The sequence below is a fragment of the Fusarium proliferatum genome (genome assembly GCF_900067095.1).
Source record: "Fusarium proliferatum ET1 genome assembly, contig: FPRO_scaffold002, whole genome shotgun sequence".
Classification (NCBI taxonomy): Eukaryota; Fungi; Ascomycota; class Sordariomycetes; order Hypocreales; family Nectriaceae; genus Fusarium; species Fusarium proliferatum.
In genome coordinates this window covers 2028570-2052118 of record NW_022194791.1, presented here as the reverse complement: position 1 = coordinate 2052118, position 23549 = coordinate 2028570, and the positions used below count along the sequence as shown (strand labels likewise).

At 49.0% G+C, this 23549-nt stretch overlaps 11 protein-coding genes across 11 annotated transcripts; 6 read left to right on the top strand and 5 right to left on the bottom strand.

Moving 5' to 3' along the window:
• Positions 1 to 1326: 1326 nt before the first annotated feature.
• Positions 1327 to 2104, bottom strand: FPRO_03105 (putative NADH dehydrogenase (ubiquinone) 22K chain precursor; the record flags this gene model as incomplete). Its single annotated transcript, XM_031226720.1, has 4 exons — positions 1327 to 1467; positions 1521 to 1653; positions 1751 to 1978; positions 2085 to 2104. 4 exons carry the CDS (start codon positions 2102 to 2104, stop codon positions 1327 to 1329), a joined length of 522 nt encoding a protein of 173 aa, XP_031077228.1.
• A 447-nt stretch (positions 2105 to 2551) lies between these two features.
• On the top strand, positions 2552 to 3641 carry FPRO_03106 (uncharacterized protein; the record flags this gene model as incomplete). Its single annotated transcript, XM_031226719.1, has 3 exons — positions 2552 to 2783; positions 2839 to 3482; positions 3534 to 3641. 3 exons carry the CDS (start codon positions 2552 to 2554, stop codon positions 3639 to 3641), a joined length of 984 nt encoding a protein of 327 aa, XP_031077227.1.
• Positions 3642 to 4075: 434 nt separating this feature from the next.
• Positions 4076 to 4335, bottom strand: FPRO_03107 (uncharacterized protein; the record flags this gene model as incomplete). The annotated part of the gene is made up of 3 exons (XM_031226718.1): positions 4076 to 4113; positions 4170 to 4271; positions 4323 to 4335. 3 exons carry the CDS (start codon positions 4333 to 4335, stop codon positions 4076 to 4078), a joined length of 153 nt encoding a protein of 50 aa, XP_031077226.1.
• Positions 4336 to 4981: 646 nt separating this feature from the next.
• FPRO_03108 (uncharacterized protein) lies at positions 4982 to 6490 on the bottom strand (the record flags this gene model as incomplete). The annotated part of the gene is made up of 1 exon (XM_031226716.1): positions 4982 to 6490. One exon carries the CDS (start codon positions 6488 to 6490, stop codon positions 4982 to 4984), a length of 1509 nt encoding a protein of 502 aa, XP_031077225.1.
• A 759-nt stretch (positions 6491 to 7249) lies between these two features.
• On the bottom strand, positions 7250 to 8629 carry FPRO_03109 (uncharacterized protein; the record flags this gene model as incomplete). Its single annotated transcript, XM_031226715.1, has 2 exons — positions 7250 to 7764; positions 7816 to 8629. 2 exons carry the CDS (start codon positions 8627 to 8629, stop codon positions 7250 to 7252), a joined length of 1329 nt encoding a protein of 442 aa, XP_031077224.1.
• Positions 8630 to 9013: 384 nt separating this feature from the next.
• On the top strand, positions 9014 to 9995 carry FPRO_03110 (putative SCO1 protein precursor; the record flags this gene model as incomplete). Its single annotated transcript, XM_031226714.1, has 3 exons — positions 9014 to 9229; positions 9303 to 9512; positions 9576 to 9995. The coding sequence occupies 3 exons, from the start codon at positions 9014 to 9016 to the stop codon at positions 9993 to 9995; spliced, it is 846 nt and encodes a 281-aa protein (XP_031077223.1).
• A 496-nt stretch (positions 9996 to 10491) lies between these two features.
• On the top strand, positions 10492 to 12144 carry FPRO_03111 (uncharacterized protein; the record flags this gene model as incomplete). The annotated part of the gene is made up of 3 exons (XM_031226713.1): positions 10492 to 10733; positions 10830 to 11129; positions 11181 to 12144. The coding sequence occupies 3 exons, from the start codon at positions 10492 to 10494 to the stop codon at positions 12142 to 12144; spliced, it is 1506 nt and encodes a 501-aa protein (XP_031077222.1).
• A 739-nt stretch (positions 12145 to 12883) lies between these two features.
• On the top strand, positions 12884 to 14635 carry FPRO_03112 (uncharacterized protein; the record flags this gene model as incomplete). Its single annotated transcript, XM_031226712.1, has 1 exon — positions 12884 to 14635. The coding sequence occupies one exon, from the start codon at positions 12884 to 12886 to the stop codon at positions 14633 to 14635; it is 1752 nt and encodes a 583-aa protein (XP_031077221.1).
• Positions 14636 to 16457: 1822 nt separating this feature from the next.
• On the top strand, positions 16458 to 19105 carry FPRO_03113 (uncharacterized protein; the record flags this gene model as incomplete). Its single annotated transcript, XM_031226711.1, has 3 exons — positions 16458 to 16578; positions 16820 to 18321; positions 18371 to 19105. 3 exons carry the CDS (start codon positions 16458 to 16460, stop codon positions 19103 to 19105), a joined length of 2358 nt encoding a protein of 785 aa, XP_031077220.1.
• A 243-nt stretch (positions 19106 to 19348) lies between these two features.
• Positions 19349 to 20678, bottom strand: FPRO_03114 (uncharacterized protein; the record flags this gene model as incomplete). Its single annotated transcript, XM_031226710.1, has 4 exons — positions 19349 to 20329; positions 20380 to 20416; positions 20507 to 20533; positions 20590 to 20678. 4 exons carry the CDS (start codon positions 20676 to 20678, stop codon positions 19349 to 19351), a joined length of 1134 nt encoding a protein of 377 aa, XP_031077219.1.
• A 569-nt stretch (positions 20679 to 21247) lies between these two features.
• FPRO_03115 (uncharacterized protein) lies at positions 21248 to 23343 on the top strand (the record flags this gene model as incomplete). The annotated part of the gene is made up of 3 exons (XM_031226709.1): positions 21248 to 21469; positions 21522 to 21570; positions 21683 to 23343. The coding sequence occupies 3 exons, from the start codon at positions 21248 to 21250 to the stop codon at positions 23341 to 23343; spliced, it is 1932 nt and encodes a 643-aa protein (XP_031077218.1).
• Between the last annotated feature and the right edge of the window lie 206 nt (positions 23344 to 23549).

Below are 23549 nucleotides of genomic sequence, written 5' to 3'. Positions count from 1 at the left end.
AACCTCAAACATGGGCGCTTGAAAGGTCCGTTTCTTGTTTCACGAAGCGCACAAGCGCCGAAAATCGAGAAACAAGACACCCAAAGTGTGATGATGATGCAACGGCCAGCTCTGGCTGCTGTGATGCTTTAATGCTCCTGTGCCAGATATTCCAACTCTGCAGGGAGTAGTAGTAAGCTTAAAGTATGAAGCCCCTTGAGTTTGGCCATGTCAAGCTCAATTCACAGTACCACGAGTCTTATCACTGCATTAAACTGTACCTCGCTTAACATACGTGCTTCTACTCAGTCAGGAAAGCAGGTTACCGCCGTATGGTCCCTCACGGCGTGTATATGTCGGTTCCAGCTTAGGTGTCTGCCCATCACACCAAGCCAATCGTCCCCTCTGCTGGCCGACTTTTACTTGAAACGAAACGGCTAGCTGCATGAAAACAGTTACGCTGCCTGAACAAGTTTAAATGAGGCCGAAACAAAAGCCCCGGCTAGAAGGCCAACGACACAGAAATGATCATGTGCATGGTCTGGGGCATATATGAGGTTGTGCGACTCTGAGGGCCAGTCACCGACAAGAAGGCCCTACTCTAGGTTCAAACTTGTGACCATTCTCATACATGCGGCTCAAGGAGCATGCTTGTTGCATATCAAATGCCTTTGGTCACTACGAGTCCGACCTTCGGCATCTCACCCAATTCCGTGCTGGTCACTGTGAATGGCGTGGCGGTGACGTCGGCAGCTCCTTTAGATGTTGTCGACCGGTCTCATGCATCGTGATGATATACCTCTGCCCATAAAATGTCCATCTCGTCACCAGATCACAGAAGAAGGACATGCCTAATTGTGGCTCCACCGCTTAGCCGAACTGCAGAGTTGTTGGTGACTTTGTTTCAAATGTCTTGGAGTGCCGTGTATCATGCGTCCAAGGCTCTCTGCATGATACTGCAGGTTCTGTTGCGTTTGGAGGTTGCAATGCTGTGACCAGTAACTGCTGTTAATGTGCTTGATCTATGTGGGGTTAAATGATATGCTGAGAACCAGAGCTTTCATAGCAGGTTGAAAGGCGCCATGACAAGATCATGTGGTAGCAGCTATTGACATCGAGATGCCGACTGATGTGTGAAATGTCACCGAAAGTCAATATATTGTTTGGCTTGGTGAAAGGAGTAAATAAGACTATATCGAACTGGATATGGGACCTGCGGCTTAGTAGTCAATGATATATAATACTGCATGTGAGCAAACGGATTTTGATTTGATAGCTGGTAGTTCTCTCTTTGATTCATCAACAAATATACATGACCGAACCTCGATCTTAATAGATTCCAGCGCTCTATTGTTGCGCATCCTCCTGCCCCGGAACGAAGGGCTTGCCGTCTCCAGGCCCGATGCGCACATCAGCGAAGATCTGCTTTGGTCGAAGGTGAACAGGGGTCGAGTTCGTTGGCTGATCGGGGATCTTCTTCTCGAGTTTCTATATGTTGTATTAGAACCTCCACAAAGCGTGATGGGCCATGGCTGTCGTACCAGATTGTCGTAGACGCACTTGTTGAGCTTCCACTCAGCAGGACGGCACTGCCACAATTGGTGATTTCGGTTGTCGAGGCACTCCCAGTGCTTGCGGAACTCAGCCAGGCAATGGGTGTTGATATCCTTGATACTGTTGATCATGTCAGTGGCCGACCCCAGCCTTGAAGCAAATTGTGCTTCAGGAAGACCACCAGACTATACGGTCTGCTGAACCTTAGATAACATACACGCTGGAGGCACATCGGGTAACTCGTCGACCCTCCTTCAAGCACTCAAGCTCTCCTCGGCCCGGGTTCTCGTTCTTGCATTGCATATAATCGTCATTGTAGTCGCGGCATCGAGCACCGATGAAGAAGGAGGCCGAGAGGAGAGGGGCAGAACTGGCACCGACCTCCTTGACGGCGGGAATATCGGCGGGCAATGGAGTGGTGTCAATGAGCAGCTGCTGGGAGAATCTGATGGATTGATTAGTTAGCCAATTATCAGCTGTTATAGAACTCAATTGTATCCGCTGGGAGCTCCAGGACAAAGGCAGGAAAGTCAGCTGTCGAGTGAACATACTGGGGCCTTCGGGTAGACATGATGCCGGTATTCTGCGAAGCTCGTCGTCAAACGTTGCGGTGATTCCAGAATCCGGAAGTGGTTATGTGAGGTCGTTCGGCTAGGATTTGGTAGCGTAAGGTAGGAATTGGTTGGCTGTGATTGGTGGTTCGGTGAAGCGAGGCTGAGCGCAAGGCTGCAACGGGGCCCAAGGTGAGCGTAGCTCTGTTTTCGCGTCGCTCAGCTCCAATAATTTTAAGCAGCCAAATAAACACAGCAAACAATCAAAGAATCACATTTTCAGTCTTACAGCTCAGATAAAACTTGAATACGACGACTACACAGTCGCAGAACAGAAGTCAATCTCATATTGAGCTACTAGCTACCTCTTTCGCCCGGGTGCCGTCTCGGCAAGGAATCTCATCGTTCAAAGCTTAGCTTGCCGACTGACAGCTCCCGATTCAGACGTCGCAACACCATCACTCAACATGTCGCTCTTCGGACAGACCAAGCCCTCGCTGTTTGGGCAGTCGCAGCCCGCTCAGACAACTGCGCCGAATCAGAGCACAGTATTCGGTCTAGGCCAACCTCAACAACAGCAACAGGGCAACACACTCGGCGCATCGATCCAGCAACCACAGCCGCAACAGATGCCAGCTCTATCTCAGTCGCAAGCTCAGCTGTCAAACTCGCTATGGCAGCCTGGAAAGGAAACACCGCGTATGTTGCCAAGAAAGAGCTGTTCTCCTGCATCGCAAGACTGACCCCTGCATAGATCAGAAGCCGATTCTGGAGCAAATGAAGCTTGTCACCGAGAAATGGGACCCTGCGAACCCCAACTGCGTCTTCAAATACTATTTCTACAACAAGGTCGATGAGAGCCACGTTCCTTACTACAAGCCTCAACCTCACGAAGACCCTCGGGAATGGGAGGAAGCCCTACAGAATAAGCCAGCCCCAGGGTTCATGCCCGTTCTTTGTTCTGGCTACGCTGGCGTTGCCGACCGCCTTAAAACACAACAGCGCGCCGTCGCCGACTTCAACACTCGTCTCCACCAGATCAACGGCAGCCTGGATGCCATTCTTCAGCGCCACGAGCTCGAGACTGAGGTTCGCGCGGTCGCAGCCCGTCGACGACAGACAACAATTAGTGAAAGATGCCTAGCACTTGCTGCGCGGATACAAGTGCTCCGCAACCGTGGCTACGCACTGAGTGGCGATGAGGATGATCTGAGCAGCCGCCTGCAGACTCTGGAGCGAGAAGTTCAAGACCCTGCCGTTGGAGCAAGAGAGGAAGAACTCTGGAGCCGCCTTATTGTGTTGCGAGGCTATGCTGATCAGCTCAGCAAGGAGCTGGATAAGCCCACCGGTTCTGAGGGAGAGAGTATTGATCCAGAGCGAGAAGCCAAAGCAAAACGAGTAAGTAACGGATCGATCGTAGCACACACAAACCAGTTAATCCTTTTCTAGGTGCTTGAGGATTATGAGAAGCAGATCCAGCATATCAAGAAAGAGCTTGAGGCTCTATCGACAGATTATGCAGAGTGGGAGAAGACCAGGAACCCGCACTCAAAATAGATGGAACTTAATCAGGGCACACGGTTTAGCGACAAATGTGGTAAAGACGGAGCAACTGTCTTTTGTTAGGATGTATATTGGTGACATAGAGTTGGAGTCAGGACTGGGTATTCATCCTACGCGTCATAGGATACGAAACGTAACTCTTTGTAAAGTCTAAGAATAATATCGACACAACAAGTGATACCTCTATTTGGGTTTATGAACTGGGAACGGATATGGTGCATTTTGATGTCGTGAATGATGTTGCTGCGCGGCTTTTTACCACGTCTTGGGATACGTATTATACAGATTAATCATGACTTCCTACCCGTCCCATCTAAACCGGTTCTATTGTACATGGCGCGGCAGAAGCGCCGTCGACCGCATTGCAGGTTCATAACACTATCAAGACAACACGGACGGATTCTTGTCGTAGACGGTTTTATTGGTATTTAGAAGATCTTCCCAACGAGATCGATAGCGAAGGGAGCTGGGGAACATCGTTAGCACCACTCTTCTTAAAACAAGAAAAATCGCCAAACGTACAGAGGTAGAGGAGGACAGCAGTGGTAATGGCACCTTGGACTGTAAAGGCAGCGTCGGCCTCAAGAGCGCGGATCTCCTCCTGAGACTGCTGAGGGGGGGCGACTGTAATGGATTAGTTTGGTAGTCCAGTAATGCAATTGGATTTCAACATACATCCTCCAAACATTTTGTATGTAATTTGATCGAAGAAGAAGTGTTTGGTTGAAAGGCAACGCTCGTTGATAGCAAACTAGACTCGGGTATGATGCTATCTCGTTTCGCTGTCATGGGTCAAAGAATTTTGAACAAGCGCTGTTAAGATTCCAAAAAGCACTGGCCAATCAGACGCTGCGATTGATGGATCCGAACTCGCAGCTTTTATCGATAAGCAGGCTACCTATGTCATCACCAGAATGATCAGCTTTCCATCCTTATCAACGTATCATCCATCAAGACAATTATCTTTGACTTGATTAAATAGTAGATATAACTACCTACTCAAGACATCATTTGCTGATAAAAAATTTCATCGCGTTTCATATTGCAGTTCCGTTTACTATTGACAAATACGCTCACTTATAGGTAGGTACACATGTACAGCTTAGCATCGGATTTCTTCTCTAGTCGACATGGGTATCATAATGAACCTGATCAGCCGTATGCTGGGACTCCGAATTTCACAAAGGATAGGCCATCAAGCCGTGGCAACCAATATCCAGGGTATCATCCCTATGATTCTATTCATTGTAATCATAAGATAGCAAAAACGACTTCCGCATACGCTTTTCTCCTTCTATATATCATTTTCCAAAACCTTTGATTCTTTTCAAACACTATGCTTCAAAGACTAGAGCAACACCGTCGTCACCAGCGGTGACGATCCTCTCTCCTGTCTCGCCTTGAACAAAGCCCAAGACGCCGCCACCTTCCCCATCACCACGGTGGCCCTTCCATTCCTTTTGCAGACCAGCCTCAGCAGCTGTTGCGGGAGCGTTGGGGTTTGTGGCACCAGCACCTCGGAGGTCCCAGCGGCGTACGACACCGTCCATGCCGCAGCTGGTCAGTTGCCATGAGTTGGGGATGAACTCAAGCTTGACAATGGCATGTTCCTCATGGGCGCCGGAGATGTGTCGTCGGACGGCGAAGCGGCGGGTGGCATCGTAAACGACAATAGAGCCGTCCACAGAGCCGGCTGCGAGAAGGGTGGAAGGAGGTGTGTTAGGCGTTGTGACGAGAGCAAGCGACTCGATGCTCTCGGATTGGGTGTGCAGCGCGGCGAGAATTTGGCCGCCAGCGGTCGCCGTTGACTGGCCAGTAGTCTTGCCTCCAGCCCGGGCACGAGCCTGGGGCTGAGGTCCGGAAGATGCAAGTCGTGGAAGAGAGACAATCTTGATGGCGCCAGTAGCACCGCCGACAGCAACAAAGGCACCCTTGGGGTCAATGGCAAGCGAGTAGAGACCACCCTCAACCTCGAAACGCTGATCTTCGGCAGTCAAAGCCACCGCAGTCATACCGTTGTCGCCAACGAGGTTCTTGGCAGTAGCTTCACCCCAAACGTCCCAGACATACAAGCTTCCATCCTCGGAGATGGTAGCCAACAGAAGACCATCAGGCGTCCAAGCACCAGCGGTACAGGCACCAGTATGTAGAAAATAGGACTGAACGATCTGAAGAGAGTTGGCTTTATCTGTGGGATCGACTGTGTAGACCCAAACCGAACCGTCGGAAGCGCCTAGAGCGATGGCGTTGGGGTTGGTGGAAGATGGGCATGGCGCAATCCAGTTGACCTCAGGCACCTCCTGTGCTTCACCAAGGAAGTCCATCTTGACAGCACCATCATTCGAGATGGTTGCCTTCCATGCGCGCAACCTTCCGTCAAGTCCACCACTGACGAGGGCCTCTCCTTGAGGCAGAGTCCATGCGAGTGTGTTGATCGAGTCTGTGTGGCCATCTAGGCTAAATAGAGGGGGAAGCTGGGTGCTCTTCAGGGCGTCTGCGGCGGGATCGCTCGAGAAACTAGCAGGAAGCGGAGGTCGCGATTGAGCGGAGGCTGTGTTGAAGACCCATCCTGCACCGGGAGCATCATCTTCCTGGCCAGCTGAACCGCCAACCGCGATGATAGAAGGGTACTTGGGATGCTGGGCGATGGTGAAGAGAGAGTCTTTGGGTTCGTCGAAGTAGCCGATGGAGTCGTTTTGGAGCAGAATCTCCTCATTGTCGGAGTCCATGGCCAGATCCTCATCGTCGACAATCTCCTCGGCGGCATCCTCGGCCGCGAGCATATCCTCCTCGAGCTCTTCATCGACAGGCTCTTTTTGATCGCGGGGGTTAGAAGACGACATGATGGCGGGGTAATTTTATGACGAGGGCACGACGAGTGATGTTCGATGAGAGAGAGAGAGAGAGAGAGAGAGAGAGAGATGTTATAAAAAAAAAAGAAGAGTTGAAAGAAGAGAATAAAGAATATGCACAACCTAGGCAACGCAGTTGATGGGCGCTCTCCCTTTCGTTTCCCAGTTGTTACTTGCTTGATAAGCAGGCAAATGTTTTTTCAACTTTTTGGTGGTTGGCGAGACAAGGATTTTTTCCTGACTGCGGGGTGGTGGCGGTTATAGTAGTCCGCTTAGCTCCAGAACTTAATAGATGGATGGATCTTGGGGTATGAACTCGATGCGCTCTGATGAACGAATAAGTATTAGCAGCTATCTCACTAGGCTGTTACAATCGTTAAAAGAAGAATAAGCAAGTCTTCCTAGGTAGCTTAAGCGTATAACTGCATCGGAAGTGCCTATTTGAATGAGGTTGAGGCCAATGCTCACTTACATCCATCCTTCAATGATAAACTCTTCGATCCCTCTTGTGCAACAAGTGTAAATTTCTATGCTGTAGTTTATGGATGAGGTACAACGTTTACAGTCAGGTGCGAACGGACTATTTCTTCCTGATTTATGATTGGCAGTAGACATTTGTAGTTCCTTTCATAAAAAATTGCCAAACTGCTTGGAAAGGTCTATAATGATAGTTTGATGGTGACATAATTAAGCGCCTAACAATCAGCAAATGTCCCGTATACGCCAGCAACGCCCGAGTAGCAGCAGCTTTCAACCATCCAGAACCTCAACCCAGTTCTTTTCTGACTGCTTCCGCCTCCATCTATCCTTTGCGGCTTGGCGCATAGCCTTCTCTTCTTCTCCAACCTCATCGGCCTGTGTTGCCATTTCCCGAATCTGATGCTTGAGACCCAATGAAAGCATCTTATACCATCCACCATGAAACTTGCAACGCTTGCGCTCACACATACCGCGAACTTCGTCGCCTTCTCCTAGAGGATCGCTCATTCGGGACGCTTTGAAGATAGCCTCGCCTTCTGGCGACTTTGCAAACGCTTCAAAAGCGTCCCGGGCACCAATACTGTCAAGACGTTCATCGTATCCGCAGATATCTTCCTTGAAGCGGCCGGCAGTAATTGCAGCTTGCCGTCGCTCGTGTGCGAACTCCAAGAGAGTGAGCATTTTGTGGCAGAGAACTGTCTCCTCGGCCAAGTGGAAGCGTGCTGCGGCTGCACTTTCGAGATACTCTTTCTCCTCCGCAGAGAGGTGCATCTGATCCGAATTTTCTGTGATATTTATTAGACGATTGTGATAGGTAGGATACGACAGCGACATACCTTTGTCAGTTCCGTTTGTAACGTTGGACTCTTGGCCTGCAAATGGTGCCCTGACCAGCCTCCAAAGCCCTTCTTCGTCAGTTCCTGAAAGACCACCTTGAAGGAGCGCCATAAATTCCTCCTGGGTAAGCTGGTCGTTAACTCCTCCTTTTCCCTTTGCCTTGGGAAGTTTGGATACCATGCGCTCCCACCATGTTTGTGCATGCTCGTTGGAACAGAACACGCTCTTCTCCCCCTGGGCTATTCGAGCCGCCTTCCTACATCCGCCCAAGGCGCATGTTTTCTTATACAAAGTTGTGAGGCTCTCGTTCGTGCAGAGTGGACAGATGAACTTTTCGATCAGATTTTCGCCAACCTCTTTGTTCATGTTGATACATTCTCCGTGGAACCAATCCTCGCAATTTTCGCAACATATCATCCACCGGTGGTCGTCTGCCCCCCGGCATAGGCAATATGGCCCATGGTCGGATTCCTCGAGTTCGGATCCTGCCGATTCATGGGCATCTCCCGCGGAACCTGACCGCGTGGGTTTGGCTCTTTTCGCCGCCCTTGGCCCCCCTGTTTTCTTTGATCGCTTAGGCGTCTTCTTAACTGTCGAAGCGGTGCCCTTCTTCTTTGAAGCTGTGTGAGCGGCCATGTTGTTAAGTTCTGCAGATGTAGAAGGAGGATGTGAAGGTGAGTTGGAGGAGGCGGGGTTGGCATCTGACAGAGGTTGAGGGGTACTCTCAGCAACCGTTTCGCTCTTTGTGTCATTTTCAAAGAGCTCAGAGCGAGAGTCTTCGCTTTGTCCTATTGTTGGGGTGGTTTGTTCCATTGTGGAGTGTTGACAGTGTTGGCAGATGGTGCCTCTTATATACTATTAATGTGTGGTCACTTGACACAATACGATTTATATAATAGACCGAGAAACAGGCAATTCGAGGGAAACACAAGCACCGACAGTTTATTAAGCTAATCGAGAAAAACGGAAAATGAAACTTCGGTGTAAGTGACGAGCTGTTGGAGACGGGAGAAATGATGATGGATAGTCTGAATGACTAAGGCGGAACCAACAAACCCGGTAAAAGCCCGGACCATGTATTTTTTTTTGGAGCTTACCTTAGTACTAAGGTTGTGACAATCGAAAGATGTAAGTTTACGTAGTAGATTCTTTAGCTTTTGCATGAGTTTATCGACTCTTGCCTAGAGTCATTTCGCCATGTCGAATTCGGTCACGACGTCAAGAGCACTGAGGGGTGTGTTCTCATCCCTCTCGACGAGACAATGCCAGCGATGTTTGTCCAGCAGCGCTCTCCAGCCCAAGCAGCTCCGACCAACCCTCCCCCGAGCGCCAATCCAGTCGAGACAGCCCATTACCCAGCGCCGAACAAAATACAAGACGATCGAGCAGGCCAAGAGCCGATATAGCAATGGGGTATGAAGAACAAAGATCTGGGGGAAAATTCGATGGCGATTGAAGAAGCAATGAGCTGACAAATGCACAACAGCCCTTTTCTTGGAAGGCCGGAATCCTGTTCGTCGGTACCTGCGGGCTGTTAGTATGGTACTTCGAGTTTGAAAAGGCGCGCATGCAGCGTAAGAGAATAGCTGAGGCGGCCAAGGGCGTGGGCCGACCAAAAGTTGGAGGAACCTTTGAGTTGATCGATCAGGATGGAAAGCCATTTACCAGCGAGATGATGAAGGGCAAACACTCCTTGGTATGTCAAGGAAACGAGCTTTGCAGTCTCAAAACGAATGTGTTCATGGCTAACTTTTATTAGGTGTACTTCGGTTTCACTCGATGCCCTGATATCTGCCCCGAAGAACTCGACAAGATGGCTACCATGTTGGATATCGTCGAAGAAAAGGCCCCAGGTGCACTTCTTCCCATCTTTATCACCTGCGATCCGGCCCGTGATACCCCGAAGGCTCTTAAGGATTACCTGGGCGAGTTCCATGAGAAGTTCATTGGTCTGACCGGCACGTATGATCAGATCAAAGCGCTCTGCAAGAAGTACCGCGTCTACTTCAGCACACCTCAGAACGTCAAGCCAGGACAGGACTATTTGGTGGACCACAGCATCTACTTTTACTTGATGGACCCGGATGGTGATTTCGTTGAGGCATTGGGCAGACAACACTCGCCTCAGCAGGCCGCAGCGCTCATTTTGGACCACATGAAGGACTGGGACAAGAAATAGAGCATTCGCTATTTGGCTCTAAGTAAAAAGAACATCCGTGGTTGGGTTGTAAGATGAGCAGATATTGCGGGTGATGTAAAAGTACTGTAACACCAGAATCATGAAGCCATAGAAGGATACTGTGATATTAGGAACCACTCAATCAACTGTACATTTCCATGAACTGCATTGAGAGAATAGCCTCGCGAACGATTCTTTTTGTGTCGTGGTCTGCTGGTATTGAACTTACATATTGGGCACTGGGTTATGGCGATCCTCGGCTCGCATCAATTGTGGGTGGATATTACCGACAAGACAAGCCAGGCCTCTTATCAACCATGACTCTGACAAGTTGGCACTTAAATAAAGCGTTACAACTAGTTAATAGTTAACTTTGAGCATCACACGTCGTTGCTGCACTGCACCTTTTCTTATCCTGTCATCTCACTGAGATCTCTAAGCTTGAAGCTCTGGCGTATATTTTCTCTTATACTTGATCCTTCGCGTTTCGGTAAACATGCAACGCTTCGGTGTGGTCGGCCAATGCCGATTCGCCGCACGTCGATTGACGCAGCTACGGTCTGTCGCACCGACGACGGCGGTTGTCTTGAGAGCCTCCTCTATATCACAGAGGCTATTCACTACCTCTAGCGTTTATCTATCCAAGCCAAAAGGCTCACTAGGTGTCAACCCAAATCAATATGAGGAGCCCACCGACCTGGCACGAAAGCTGTTTTCCGAGTTTGCCTTTGCATTTGAGTAAGTCGGTTTCATACGGTGTCTCTTGTACTTTCCTCCGACTCAGGAAATATACTCGCGAATACAAAAAGTGTACCAGGAGCTGACAGACGACAGTATTGACGGTGTCTTGTACCAAGGCCGCAACAGAGTGGATGGAGCTGAGAAAGTCATCAAGATGCTCAGAAGCAATGGCATCCGATATGTCTTTTTGACAAACGGCGGTTGCGTCCCTGAAGATAAAAAAGCAGAGACTCTTCAAGAAAGACTCCAGATCGCCAAGAATGACGATGTGGTAAAAGGCAGGATGATTCTGTCCCACACGCCAATGAGTGGTTGGAGTGACCATGTCAAGAACAATGGCACTGTCTTAATTACAGGCTCTCATCCTGAAAAAGCTCGTCAAATTGCCCTTGGGTGAGTATCATTCCTATGGGGAGATATTGTCTGGTAAGCTAATTGCTGTAGGTATGGATTCAAGCGTGTTGTCACCCCGGCGGATATCCTCGCCGAGTGCAAGGACGTGTTTCCCTTTGAGCATATTGAGGGCGAGATCAATGGCAAGCCGACGCCATTACCAGACGGAAAGCGAATTCCTTTGCTGAATGACCCTTATACAACTAATGTCCCTGCAAACGCTCTCAAAATTGATCACATTTTCATCTGGAACGATCCAAGAGACTGGTCAGTAGATATTCAGATCATCCACGATCTTTTAATATCCCATCAAGGCTACCTCGGAACTGTTTCGAACCGGAATGGTAATGAGTCTCTGCCCAACAATGGCTGGCAGCAAGATGGCCAACCCGGACTATGGATCTCCAACCTTGATATGCTATGGAAAACAAACTATCCTGTGAACCGATTTGGCACTGGAGCATTCATGGAGGCACTCAAGGGAGTATGGTCAACGACTACCAACGGAACAGAACTGCAGTTCAGCGCACTTGGCAAACCATTCAACCACACATACAAATACGCTCATGATAGGCTGCTACAGTACTACCATGATATGGCCTGCAATCGTGGTCAAAGCCCTGGGCATGATACATCGAAATGCCACCCTCTTCGACGCGTTTACATGATTGGCGATAACCCAGAAAGTGACATCCGGGGTGCTAGCGAATTTGAAGCGGAGGATGGTACCGAGTGGGTGCCCATTCTTGTACGAACTGGCGTCTGGCGACAGACATCGACGGAGAAGGAGCCTCGATACAAGCCAGCCGTCATCGTGGACGATGTCGTAGATGCTGTGGTTTGGGCGCTTAACAACGAAGGCATCAAGGCAACCAGGGAATGGGTATTATCAGCCCTCTCGCACACGAAAGGTTACGTCAAGCTGCCGCCTCTGGAGATTGGAAATCAGATTAGTGGCCTCGAAGATGGAGTCAAGTACCCAAGTGAGTTGGAGGCAGCTGAGGCAAGACTGTAGAAAGTATGCAATCAGAAATGGGATTTTGAACACTGGGTGTAGAACTTGAAGCATTCCCATTAGAATTTAGGATAATAAATCTGCAAATCTATCCGGCGGTTGCCTACTTCAAAATCTCAAGGCTGACTTTCAGGGAAGGGTATCTTTTTCCGTACCTTGTGCCAAAGCTGAAAAGGAGTTGATTATACCTTGCGTGAAACAGGGGTCACATATGCAAGAGGAATCCTAAAAGTCCATTCCTGTTGCAGATACTGTTGGCGCTAACGAGCTGCATCACAACCAACACCAACAACACGGTGTCTGGCCACTCAAATAAATATGCTGATTGAGCTGTCAGAAGGCCAATTGATCTAGGCGACATGAGAAGTAAGTGATTGAGAAGACATGTTCAATTTCTTCCATCTCCTCAAAACTTTCGATTTTGCTCATCTACCACGTAGACTCGCCAATCTGGTGATAGTCCATGTTCTTGATCTGGACCAGGGCACGTACATGGGGTGTCACATCGTAGCCTCAGCTGCAGGCGATACAGCTCGCTCGTGACCCCCCTGATCAAGGATGTCCCAGCCCCCGCGAAAGAAGAAAGACATAATTAGGATCAAAAGGTCTCTCGCGAAGGAGTTCCCTCACCAATCGCTTTCCTCCTCAAGCTTGTCCTTTGTGAAGCCTTAACTCGCCAGCTTCATGTCCCGGTCCCTTGTGTATAAAAAATCTCTGGCCCTAGTCTTAACTCCTGGAAATGAGTCCAGCAAACAGCCTTGCTGAGGCTAACAGCAGCCTGTACAACGCGCTCAGAATCCCACAAACCGGAGACATCGACTGCTTTGCTGGGAGGGAGACCCAAAGCCAGTGCCTCCACACACTTCCAAAACGGCGACGAGCATTGATTAAGCCAATTGTGCAAGCCCTGGCTGTTCATGATTCCAACGATGAAGACCAGAAGGCCACCATTGAGGCTTCTCTCCTGGACTTGGCCAAGAAACTTGTCTGCCACAGGCCAGAAAAGATACACACGGAAACGCTGGTGCTTGATGGAGACAGCTTTTCGAATCCCGTGGACTATGCCCATGCCTTGTTGACTAGGAGGTTCTATAACTGGCTCAAGAAGAAGAGCAAAGAAAATCCAAGGCTGGTACGGTCTTCTCAGAAGTCATCGACTTCCCTTCGAGAATGTGGAGCAGCGCACACGAGCAAACGAAACTCGGATCAAAGTCAATGTTTTGTCGTTTATGACACAGACGACTACGAGCACCCGGGTGGCTATCTTAGCGATGATGTGATTGAGTCAATTGAACAAGACATCGATTTAAGCCACGAGGAAGCCAGTTCCGAACAAGATTCTGAAGATGAAGGGATGGACGAGTGTACCCGTCAGACATCTACACAGCGGGAACTTCGACGTCCTAGACTTACTAGGGAGATCCCACTGGGAGACTGGGAAATCCCCAGGACGCCTCCAAGAAACCACGGCTCGAGACATCGCAACATTTATTCCAGGTCACCAGGCCCGCTATCATACCCAACACCCACAGGCGATGCATTCCTTGTCTCACCAGGGTCTGTCACCTCGCCAGATCCCAGTGAGATCTTCACACCATATTCGACAGCCTCGACACCATATTCTACCTTTAGCACTGAGGGGTGCGAAACTCCACGATCTTCTTTTCGCCAGAGATCCTACAATGAGAGGCGTATGGAAAGCCCAACGCGCAAAAACATGCAGACAGATGTTGACCTCCTTTCAAGCGATATGATGATGAAAATGAAACTCAGCGTGGTTGACTTGGTTGACCAGAGTGAGGAAGCTGAATCAGATGCGGAATCATCGCGATCTCGTCGCTCCATGACCTTCGATGACACGGAGAAATCGCCAGTTCATGATATTATAAGTCGAGTGGCAAAGCCAGTCAAATGCTTGAAACCTGGGTATATATATTGCTTTGCCGAAGGGTCAAAGCCTGGATTCCTCAAAATTGGAAGCGTACAGTGTCCCGAGTTCAGCGAACCCGATCAAGTGGAAAGGAGGATAGACGAATGGAAGAGTTACTGCAAACATGACCCGGAATACAAATTCAGGGTCTTCATGCCCTGTGCTGTTCAGAAGATGGAGAAATTGATCCATCGAACTTTGCACAGAGAGAAAAAGAATGCCTCTTGTCCGAACAAAGCATGCACAACGAAGCACCGGGAATGGTTCAAGATAGAGGAAGATGAGGCACGCCGAGTTATCGAGATCTGGCAACAGTTCAGCAAGTTGAGTCCCTATGATGACAAGGGCGATTTAGAAGATCATTGGGTCCGGTACAAACTGACACACCTAGACGATGAATGTCTCTGGAATACGAAAAGGTGGTTAGGCACAGAGTGGGTTAAGTTTATCACAGAGACTGTCGAAACCTTGATGCAAGAGAAGCAGAGAGCTGTGGAGCAATATCTTGCAGAGATGGGACAACAGCTGGCTGCGTTAAGAAGGCTCAAGGACGAATTTTGATGAGAAGGACAGTCTGGGCACGTTCGAGTTGTAAGCTTACCAAATTGGACGCTTGTAGATGGAAACGTTATGAGGTCTGGCATAGTTATCGTGCCTAGGGGAGGAAAGAAAACTCAGGACCTTGATCCTAAATGATAAAAAGACTTCGGTAAATTAGCATAACTTTAGCCTAAGTTTAGGATACCTTTTGCTGAGTTTATCTTGATAACATATATCAAGGTCCGGTGTTTTCTTGCTCCCCGAGGCGTGCTTTGTATTACTAAGTCTTGTTTCATTAGGTAGCTAAAGAATTGTATACCTGCCGAGAGGTGAAAGGTCAAGAATTGTGATACTTGTGAGTCGTCCAGTCCTACGCGGGTACACCGGAGGCTATATGAGCAAGTATTACACCATGTACGAGCACAAACTGTGTAACTTGTCAGAACGAGGCTGTCTCGTCCCACCTCGTTGAAGATATAATGTTGAATCTGGAGCGTGGGGACACTTTGATGGGTGAGATGTGCCACTTGAACTCAGGGAGCAAGAAAAGTTCTGATGTTAAATCAGGGTCTCAAGATACACTAGTCTAAAGGCCTGCTAAGATATATTATACTTACCGAGGTCTTTTTATTAAGTACTTAGAAAAGGGTTCTTAATTTTCTTGCCTCTGTTTGCCTGACAACAGTACTACAACCACCTCAACCACACGACCTTCAGTACCTTACCTAAGAATCTGGAGTGAGGAAGAGGTAGGACGACGTTATGCCGAGGGTAGCCCCCCTACGGCTTCGGTGCCCGAGAGTGGGCCAATAGTGTTCGGGGCCGGCAAGAAAAGTTCCGGAGAATACGAACAGACCAGCAACCGGCACGGAAGGAAGAAAAGTACTCCGTATTTCGCATCAATATCGTCAGAGCGACCCTGAAAGGTCTTGGCGGTGAAGCGGGAGCATGTGAGACACTTCCCAAAACTGCCACCGAGGTCACCTTAAGGCCTAGTGCCACACTACGTCACCCTTGTAGGACCGGGCCTGGAACCTCTTAACGCCTCCCAACAGCCTCTGTTGATTTTTACTGTAGGTGCAGGCATGGATCCGTTGGATGTTTCCTGTTTTTCTTCGGTGACGCTTTTTGGAGTAAACTCCAGTCAAACAGCATCTGGTGGTCAAGAATTCGCCTCTTTTGGACGTGAATCCTTTATTGTTCCTTGAAAGTTGATGTTGTGACGTTTGGGTTGTGTAAGGAAAAGAGAGCCAGTCTAATTTTACGGTCCAGATCGATCATGTGGACTATTTTCCTTGGTGAACCTTCCTCTTATATAATTGGTATCACTCTCTTATCTCGAGGTTCTATCAAGTTCTATCTTGTCAACTCACCACTTATCTTTATTAGTAGTTTACCTATTCTCTAGAGACCCTTTATCTTTTTGTTTGACGATAACCATGTCATTTTAAACTTCAATCAAACGCTTCAGCTCTCAAACCAGCCAATACCAATAAGTCGTTTCTACACCCCAAGTCCCTTGTTCTGCTAAGCGCACCCCCTCTGCGTCTACCCCAGCCGCAAGCGAGAGCCCAGAGCCAGTGACCCTTGGGCCGCTTTTCTACTTTTGGGAGAGAGGGGGATCTTGCATCTGTATCCATACCCGTACCTACGCCTCAATTCTCTACCTAGGTACCAACTCTCCTCCCGTCTCCTTGGCCCTCTTTCTCTCTTCTCACACCGCGACTCACCCTCACTTCCCTACTACACTTTCTCTACTGCGCAAAATATTCATCATATATTTTGTGACTCTCTTGGACAACTCAAAACTCCTCCTCAGAAAGCAAAACCTCCTCCCCTCGCCATGTCTGCGGTGCCGAGCCCCACGATCAACGGCTTGTCTGCCCAGCAGCAGCCATTGCGCTCTGCCCTCAAAAATGAAGATGACGTTGATCGCCCGTGTCCCTCGAGCGGCTCCCTCAAAGGTACGTCCTCAAAATATATGTCGGATGAGGGAGAAATCACTGGGTGCATCACGAGCTGTGACGTGGGTTCAAATACAAGAATGCTATACCTGAACACACACAAATTGTAGCTTCGCTCCCTCGATTATGTCTGATCATGCCGGGATATATCTCCTCTGCTGTGCATCTTGTCCTCCATACAACTCTTGCGTTTTGTTACCAGAAATTCCAACCGAAATGAATCAATGCTTATATACCACAGCTGTCCAGATTGCCGAGCCCGAATCCGAAATTCAAACTCTCGAGGATGACTCCCAGCCTACCAAGCAATTCCCTACCAACCTGAGACGACGCCTGAGTGGTAAACCTCTGCCCTCTCCTCTTCCCAACAATTCCTCTAGGTCTTCCTTTAGCGACAGTCCTTCTGGCAGCCGGCCTGAAGAGACACCGCCTACTTCGAACCCGTCTTCTCACCACCATGGCCATAGCCACGGTCACCGTGGTCAGTATTATAGTGAGAAACTACTCGCGCAGGTCGGAGATTGGTTAGAGCATGAACGGGCCAAGGCACTCGCGAGGAAGTCAAAGAAAACGCACCGCAGGCGCAAGTCCAAATCGCCAACTAAGGACACGAAGGGAGAAAGTGTTGCGGAGGCTGTGCCAGAACCTCAACCGGCTCAAGCACCCGCACAAGGCAGTAATGGACGACCTCGCTCCGATTCTCTCGACTCTGACTCAAGCGATATCTCTTTTGATCGACTTCAGCGTATCCTGGAAGAATCCTTATCCCACATGGGCCTCAACTCTCTGCCTCATCTGACCCCTAGAGTGTCCCGCCCTAAGCACCGCAAGGTCCCATCTCGGTCCTCACTTCGTGGCCTTTCTTCCGACACTGAATATGCCGATGGGGACGCCATTGTACCCAGCTGCGATGTCTGGCTTGACAACTCTAAGACGATGAGCTACGGAGGTGGAGCCGCGGATGATGAAGAGCAGGATCTAGCCGATGCCGATACCAAGGCTGATAAGGAGAAGGAATGCTGGCTTAGCTTCAAGAACGAAATCATCCGCATCGCCCATACGTTGCGACTCAAGGGATGGAGGCGTATTCCCCTCGGTGGCGGCGATAAGATCTCCGTTGAGAGGCTTAGTGGTGCCTTAACTAACGCTGTCTACGTCGTCACGCCACCGAAGGAAATCGATGAGGCCGAGGGCAAAAGAAAACCCAAAAAGGTTCTTCTACGCATCTATGGACCACAGGTCGAGCATCTCATTGACCGAGACAACGAACTGTCAGTCTTGCAGAGGCTGGCACGCAAAAAGATCGGTCCTCGCCTGTTGGGGACATTCAAGAATGGTCGTTTCGAGCAGTACTTTGACTCTATTACGCTTACACCGGCGGACCTTCGAGATGCCGACATGTCCCGTCAGATTGCCAAGCGAATGAGAGAGCTTCACGATGGTATTGATTTGCTCCCGCATGAGAGGGAGGGCGGACCAGCAACTTGGAAGAGTTGGGATCAATGGCTCGATAATGTCGAGCGAATCGCAACTTACCTTGATAATGAGTACGAGAAAGAAGCTCAAGCTCAAAACGGTCGGCGCGACTCCGTGGTACATGCCTGGAAGTCGAGAGGTTATGTGTGTGGCACTCCATGGCCTCAGTTCAGGGACATGATGACCAAGTACAGAGTCCATCTCAACAGTTTCTACAAGGGAGGCCAACGAGAGATCAAGGACAGTCTCGTCTTTGCCCATAGTGATGTAAGTTCATGACAATACGCCTTAAAGTTCTTCATTAACAAATTCCCAGACGCAATATGGAAATATCCTCCGCATACGCCCGGATGACGAAAAGTCACCCCTGCTTCAGGCTGCGAACAAACACAAGCAACTCATCGTCATTGACTTTGAATATGCGGGCCCTAATACCCGTGGTCTCGAGTTTGCCAACCACTTCAACGAATGGACATACAACTACCATGATGCTACAGTGCCCTGGGCGTGCGATGTGCGACGATATCCCACCCCGGATGAGCAGCGCCGTTTCATCAAAGCATATGTCGATCACCGTCCCCGGTTCCAAGGCAGCAACTCCACCCCTCGACTGGCGCCATCTGATAGCAACGTGTCGAGCGGTATGTCTACGCCACTTGCGACACCTTCCAACCCCCCTGCCAGCAGCTCAAGCTCCATCGTCGAGTTCATGCTTGATGCGCGAGTACCACCTGGAGGATGGAGCGCCGCGGAACGGGCCAACGACGAACGGAGCGACCAGCGCGTGCGAGAGTTGTTGGAGGAGACACGACAGTGGCGCCCGGCCAATCATGCTCACTGGATCGCGTGGGGCATCGTGCAGGCCAAGATCCCAGGTCTCGACGAAACCATCAAGGAAGAAGACCTGCTGAACCCCGATGAGTTCGATTACTTGAGCTACGCCCAGGATCGGGTCATGTTCTTCTGGGGCGACTGTGTGCGCATGGGACTTGTCAAGCAGGAGGAGCTTCCTCCCCTGCTGCAGCAGTCTATCAAGACTGTTGAGTACTAAAGAGCGGGTTGGGCTCCTGCAGTCAGCCTGCAGATCACCTAACTACAGCGTCCGGCTCACTCGCTCTATATACAGACCTCGGGGAGCAAGAAAACACAAGACCTTCATATAGGGTGCCAAAATAAACCCAGTAAAATATTTTTTAAACTTAGTGTAGATATTCTAAGTTTATATAAAGTTACCTAAGTCTTTTTGTCATTTAGGATCAAGGTCTCGAGTTTTCTTCCTCTCCTAGACAGATTATCACCGCCTGCGCCATCTCTCGGCATTGGGTTCGTCATTTTTGTTCCCAAATCCATAGTCACGGACAAATATATCGACCAAATTATCCCATAGTCCCATGTCGTATAAGTTCTCGACATCGCTCAAGTTCCAAACTCTCTCCCATTCGCCTTCTCCAGGATATCGAAGCTCATCGTTTGGGGGCTGTCCATCCTGAGTAGTGACGATAATCTGTTGGACCTCGACTGGCCAGCGCGTGAAGCGAGGCTCAGCTCGTTCGTTCTTCTGGCGATTTATTGGCATCGAGCGACGAAATGCAAAACCATCACGCATATCTTCTTTCCAATCCGACCATTTGAGGGTTTCGTTTGTCGTAGTACCACAGTAAACGAGATAAAGTGTGTATAGAAGTAGCCCCCAAACCAATGGAGACGTCAGAGCTGCAAGGAGGGATGAGGCCCCCATATTGACGTTGTCTTGAATGCCCCAACCCCAACCAGCCAAATATTGACTGACTGTCATACCTCGAGGTTTCCATACAGACCAGCCAGGGGCGTACCTCTGAACTCGTACCGTAATAATAGACAATCCAAGAAAGCCACCATATGTGCACAGAAATGCAGTAGAGATCAGTAGCAATATGAACCAGTGCTGGTTTCCGTAGCCAACACATGAGTTTATGAAGACGCAGTGATGGTCAGCCTTGGCAACACAACGTTTGCATAGGCTGCAGTGCTTGGAACGAGCAGGCTTAAGAAACTTGCACGTACGACACATGTGCCCCGGGTGGAAAAGTGTGTGGTCGTAGGGATAGAGCGACATGTAATAGGCGTGATTTTCAGGTGTGATGTAGCCTGGATCAGCAGCACATGCCAGGTAGAGAAATAGGTAGGGTAGAAACACGGTGACCACGACAATGAGTTTCGTGAAAGATCCAATCTTTGGCCACGCTTGAGGAAGAAACATATACTCGCCCACAACCATAATGAGCATGAAGAAAATCTGAACTGTTATTATGCTGCCGCCTCAAAAGGGATAGCAAGACAACTCACCACAACAGTCCAGTGTCGCTCATGTAGCATCATGTTACTGAACCGGGACAGATAGCTCGATATTCTCCCTCCAGTGAGTACCTGATCTACCCTAGCGATCAGATTGGGTATATGGATCCATATTAACCTATGCAGTGCGGCTATAGGCGTTCGTCTATCCCGAGTCAATATCTTCAAGTTAGGTAAACAAGAGACAAATGCAAGACGAACCTCAGAGCAGGTATTCGGCCAAAAAAGGCTACAAACACCATAAAAGAGATAAAGAGGATCAGAAGAATGAGTTTCTTTAGGGGACTCATGTTTTCGATTTGCACAAAGAGTGAAGGCCGAAGAATGTAAGAACCAAATTTGCCAGCTAAGTGAGAAGCTTGGCAGGAGAATGTGGGTGGTGGCACTGAATCAAGGCTTCATTTTGCTAATTTGACTGGAAAAAAGACCATCAAGTAAGACTAAGAAACAGAAAATTGAAAGAACATGAAAAGGAACAAGTAAAGTACATACGCCAGATTCCAACCTCAAAGAATGATTGTCAACAACAAGGCAATGCTCGGAGGAAGCGGGCTTAGATGTTATGCATGTAAGCCATGTTTGATATCGCGATAGAACGATGACCATATCAGGCACGTGATCCCGTGATAACCTCGATGTGAAAGAAATGTAGCTCGTCATTGGCTGATCTCAGCCCGCAGTGATGATGGCGACTTTTTTCTTGGAGGGGGATCCCCATGCTTTGATAATCATGAACTAGAAACGAGCGGGCGGGTTTCGGAGATAAAGCAATAACAAAAATAAACTTCTTTGCATACTTATAGACCACTTAAAAAAGACTGTCCTTTCTCTGGCTTTACCCTGATAATCTCACTCAACCATGGTTCTCCGCAAATTCGAACTCGAGGGAAAGCTTGGCGAAGAGACTCGGCTCATCGAGAGTGGCGTTCTTCTCGAGGAGAATCCTCTTGACGAGAGCCCCGAGTTCAATGAGTTCCTCTTGGCGTGTCGACATGGCGACCTGAAGAGATGTCAAGAGCTCATCAGCCAGGGTGTGAACATCAATGGCAAGGATCGTTTCGATTACACCCCTCTCATCATTGTAAGTGTTGTGGTACATATAAGTCACCAGAGCTTAGAACTGACACAAGCAGGCAAGTCTATGCGGACACTATGAGCTTGTTCGGCTGTTATTAGAATCTGGTAGGTTTGCACTTATACAATCAGTCACTATTGTAGTTTCATCATAAACAAATGTCTTGCCAACCTGGCACTTACAAGTCTAGACATTCAGTCATCCACTAACACTCTCCAGGCGCCCTAGCGGAACGAAATACTTTCCAAGGGGAACGATGCATCTACAATGCCCTCAATGATCGCATCCGCAACCTTCTCCTTCAATATGACTTCTCCAAGTCCTCAGATCCTTATGTCTACTGGTCAACTCACATCTCAACTCTTCTTGGCCGTACAAGTCCCAAGACAACAGATATCACCCTTGTCTCAGGGTCCCGTTATTTTGATCTTCATAAATTCATCCTCATAGCACGGTCACCTTATTTCCGTTCTAAACTTGCTGCTGTCCCAGATACCACCACCTGGAAACTCGCCAACGCTGTGCCTGTGCAGTCTTTCATCATTGTCCTGAGATATCTCTACTTGGGCGAAGTTCCTCGTGATATCGCGCCTGTGGGTGGTGCTGACTCCGAAGAAGAAGTATTCAAGGGGCTAGACAAGGTCAGCAAGCAGCTCGAGGTTGAGTCTCTATGGGAGACTATTCTCGCAGGCGGAGATAGGAGACTTGCTCGCCAACGGTATCAATCTGAAGTTGACCGGGCCCGAGGACAGTTCGAAAGTTTCTTCAAACTAAATGTTCTCGGTCTCAAAATGGTTGTTGACACGGACCAAGTGAAAGATATCAAGTGGAAATATGACAACTCAATGTTTGCAGATGTCATCCTTCGCGCTGACGAACCCATCGATATTGAGGATGAAAAGTCTGGTCAGACAACGCCAACAATAGACCGCCCTACTATACCGATTGGCCCAGCCGGAGATCAAGAATCAGTCATCAAGCGCAAATCAGTCCTTTATCCCGCTCATAAGGCAATGCTCATTCGCAGCGAATACTTTGAGAAGATGTTTTCGGGCGATTTCGTTGAGTCCAAACGAGACGAACATCTCCGAGTCATCACCATCGACTGCACGCCCGCAGTCCTTGAAATCATCCTTACTTACCTCTACACCGAGGCTGTTAACTGTCCCCTCGAGCACGCTTTGGACCTATTATATGCTGCAGATATGCTGTTCCTCGATAATCTTAAGAGTAAAGCTGCTCTGACCATCAGCACGCTTGGTAGCGGCACCTCCAATGTGCTGGTAGACCGCACTCATGGTGAGGCGCAAAGAAATGGCGACACGGGTGGAGAGGACGAACAAATAGAGATGGAACCCGTCAACATATACGACGTTATACACGCAGCATGGGATCTTCGTGTCCAGCGATTAGAAGAGTTCGCTGCGCGTTATCTCGCATATCGCCTAGAGGACTACATAGATGAGGAAGACTTCCAAGCTCTCATTGCAGAGTCTGCCCAACGGATCACAGTTCGAGAAGAGACAGATACTATTGAATTGCTGGACGATATTCGGTATTACCTTGATGATCGATTCAGATATCGCTTTGAGGATGCAGGTCTGGAAGACATGATGGATGAGGAGGGAGAGACCAATGCAGAATTGGCTGCTGCGGTGGCACAACAAGCTGAGATCTCGACAGATGCCGCAGACGGTGGTCCTGCTAGTACAAAGCACGCAGTTAAGAAAGACAACAATGGGCAAGCCAATGGCGGAGGTGCCGCGAGGACTTTAGACGGAGCGGAAGCAGAGGATGAGTTTGTTTCAGACGCTATCAACTACCAGATCCTACAAGGCAAGATCGACGCCATGCTTGACCGACTCAAGCTTGATGCATAGAGGATTGGATCATAGATATGACATCTACAAGAGTTACGACCTGTCGTTCACATACGTCAAGATAAAACCAAGCTTTAGATTCACGAGAAGAGACGGAATATGATGCGAAAACTGCATTTTATTAGAATGGTATTGATTGAACTGCAAAACGTGCAACCTTCAGGAATTACCCGTGGGAATTCAAGAACCGGGAATCTTCAATCCAG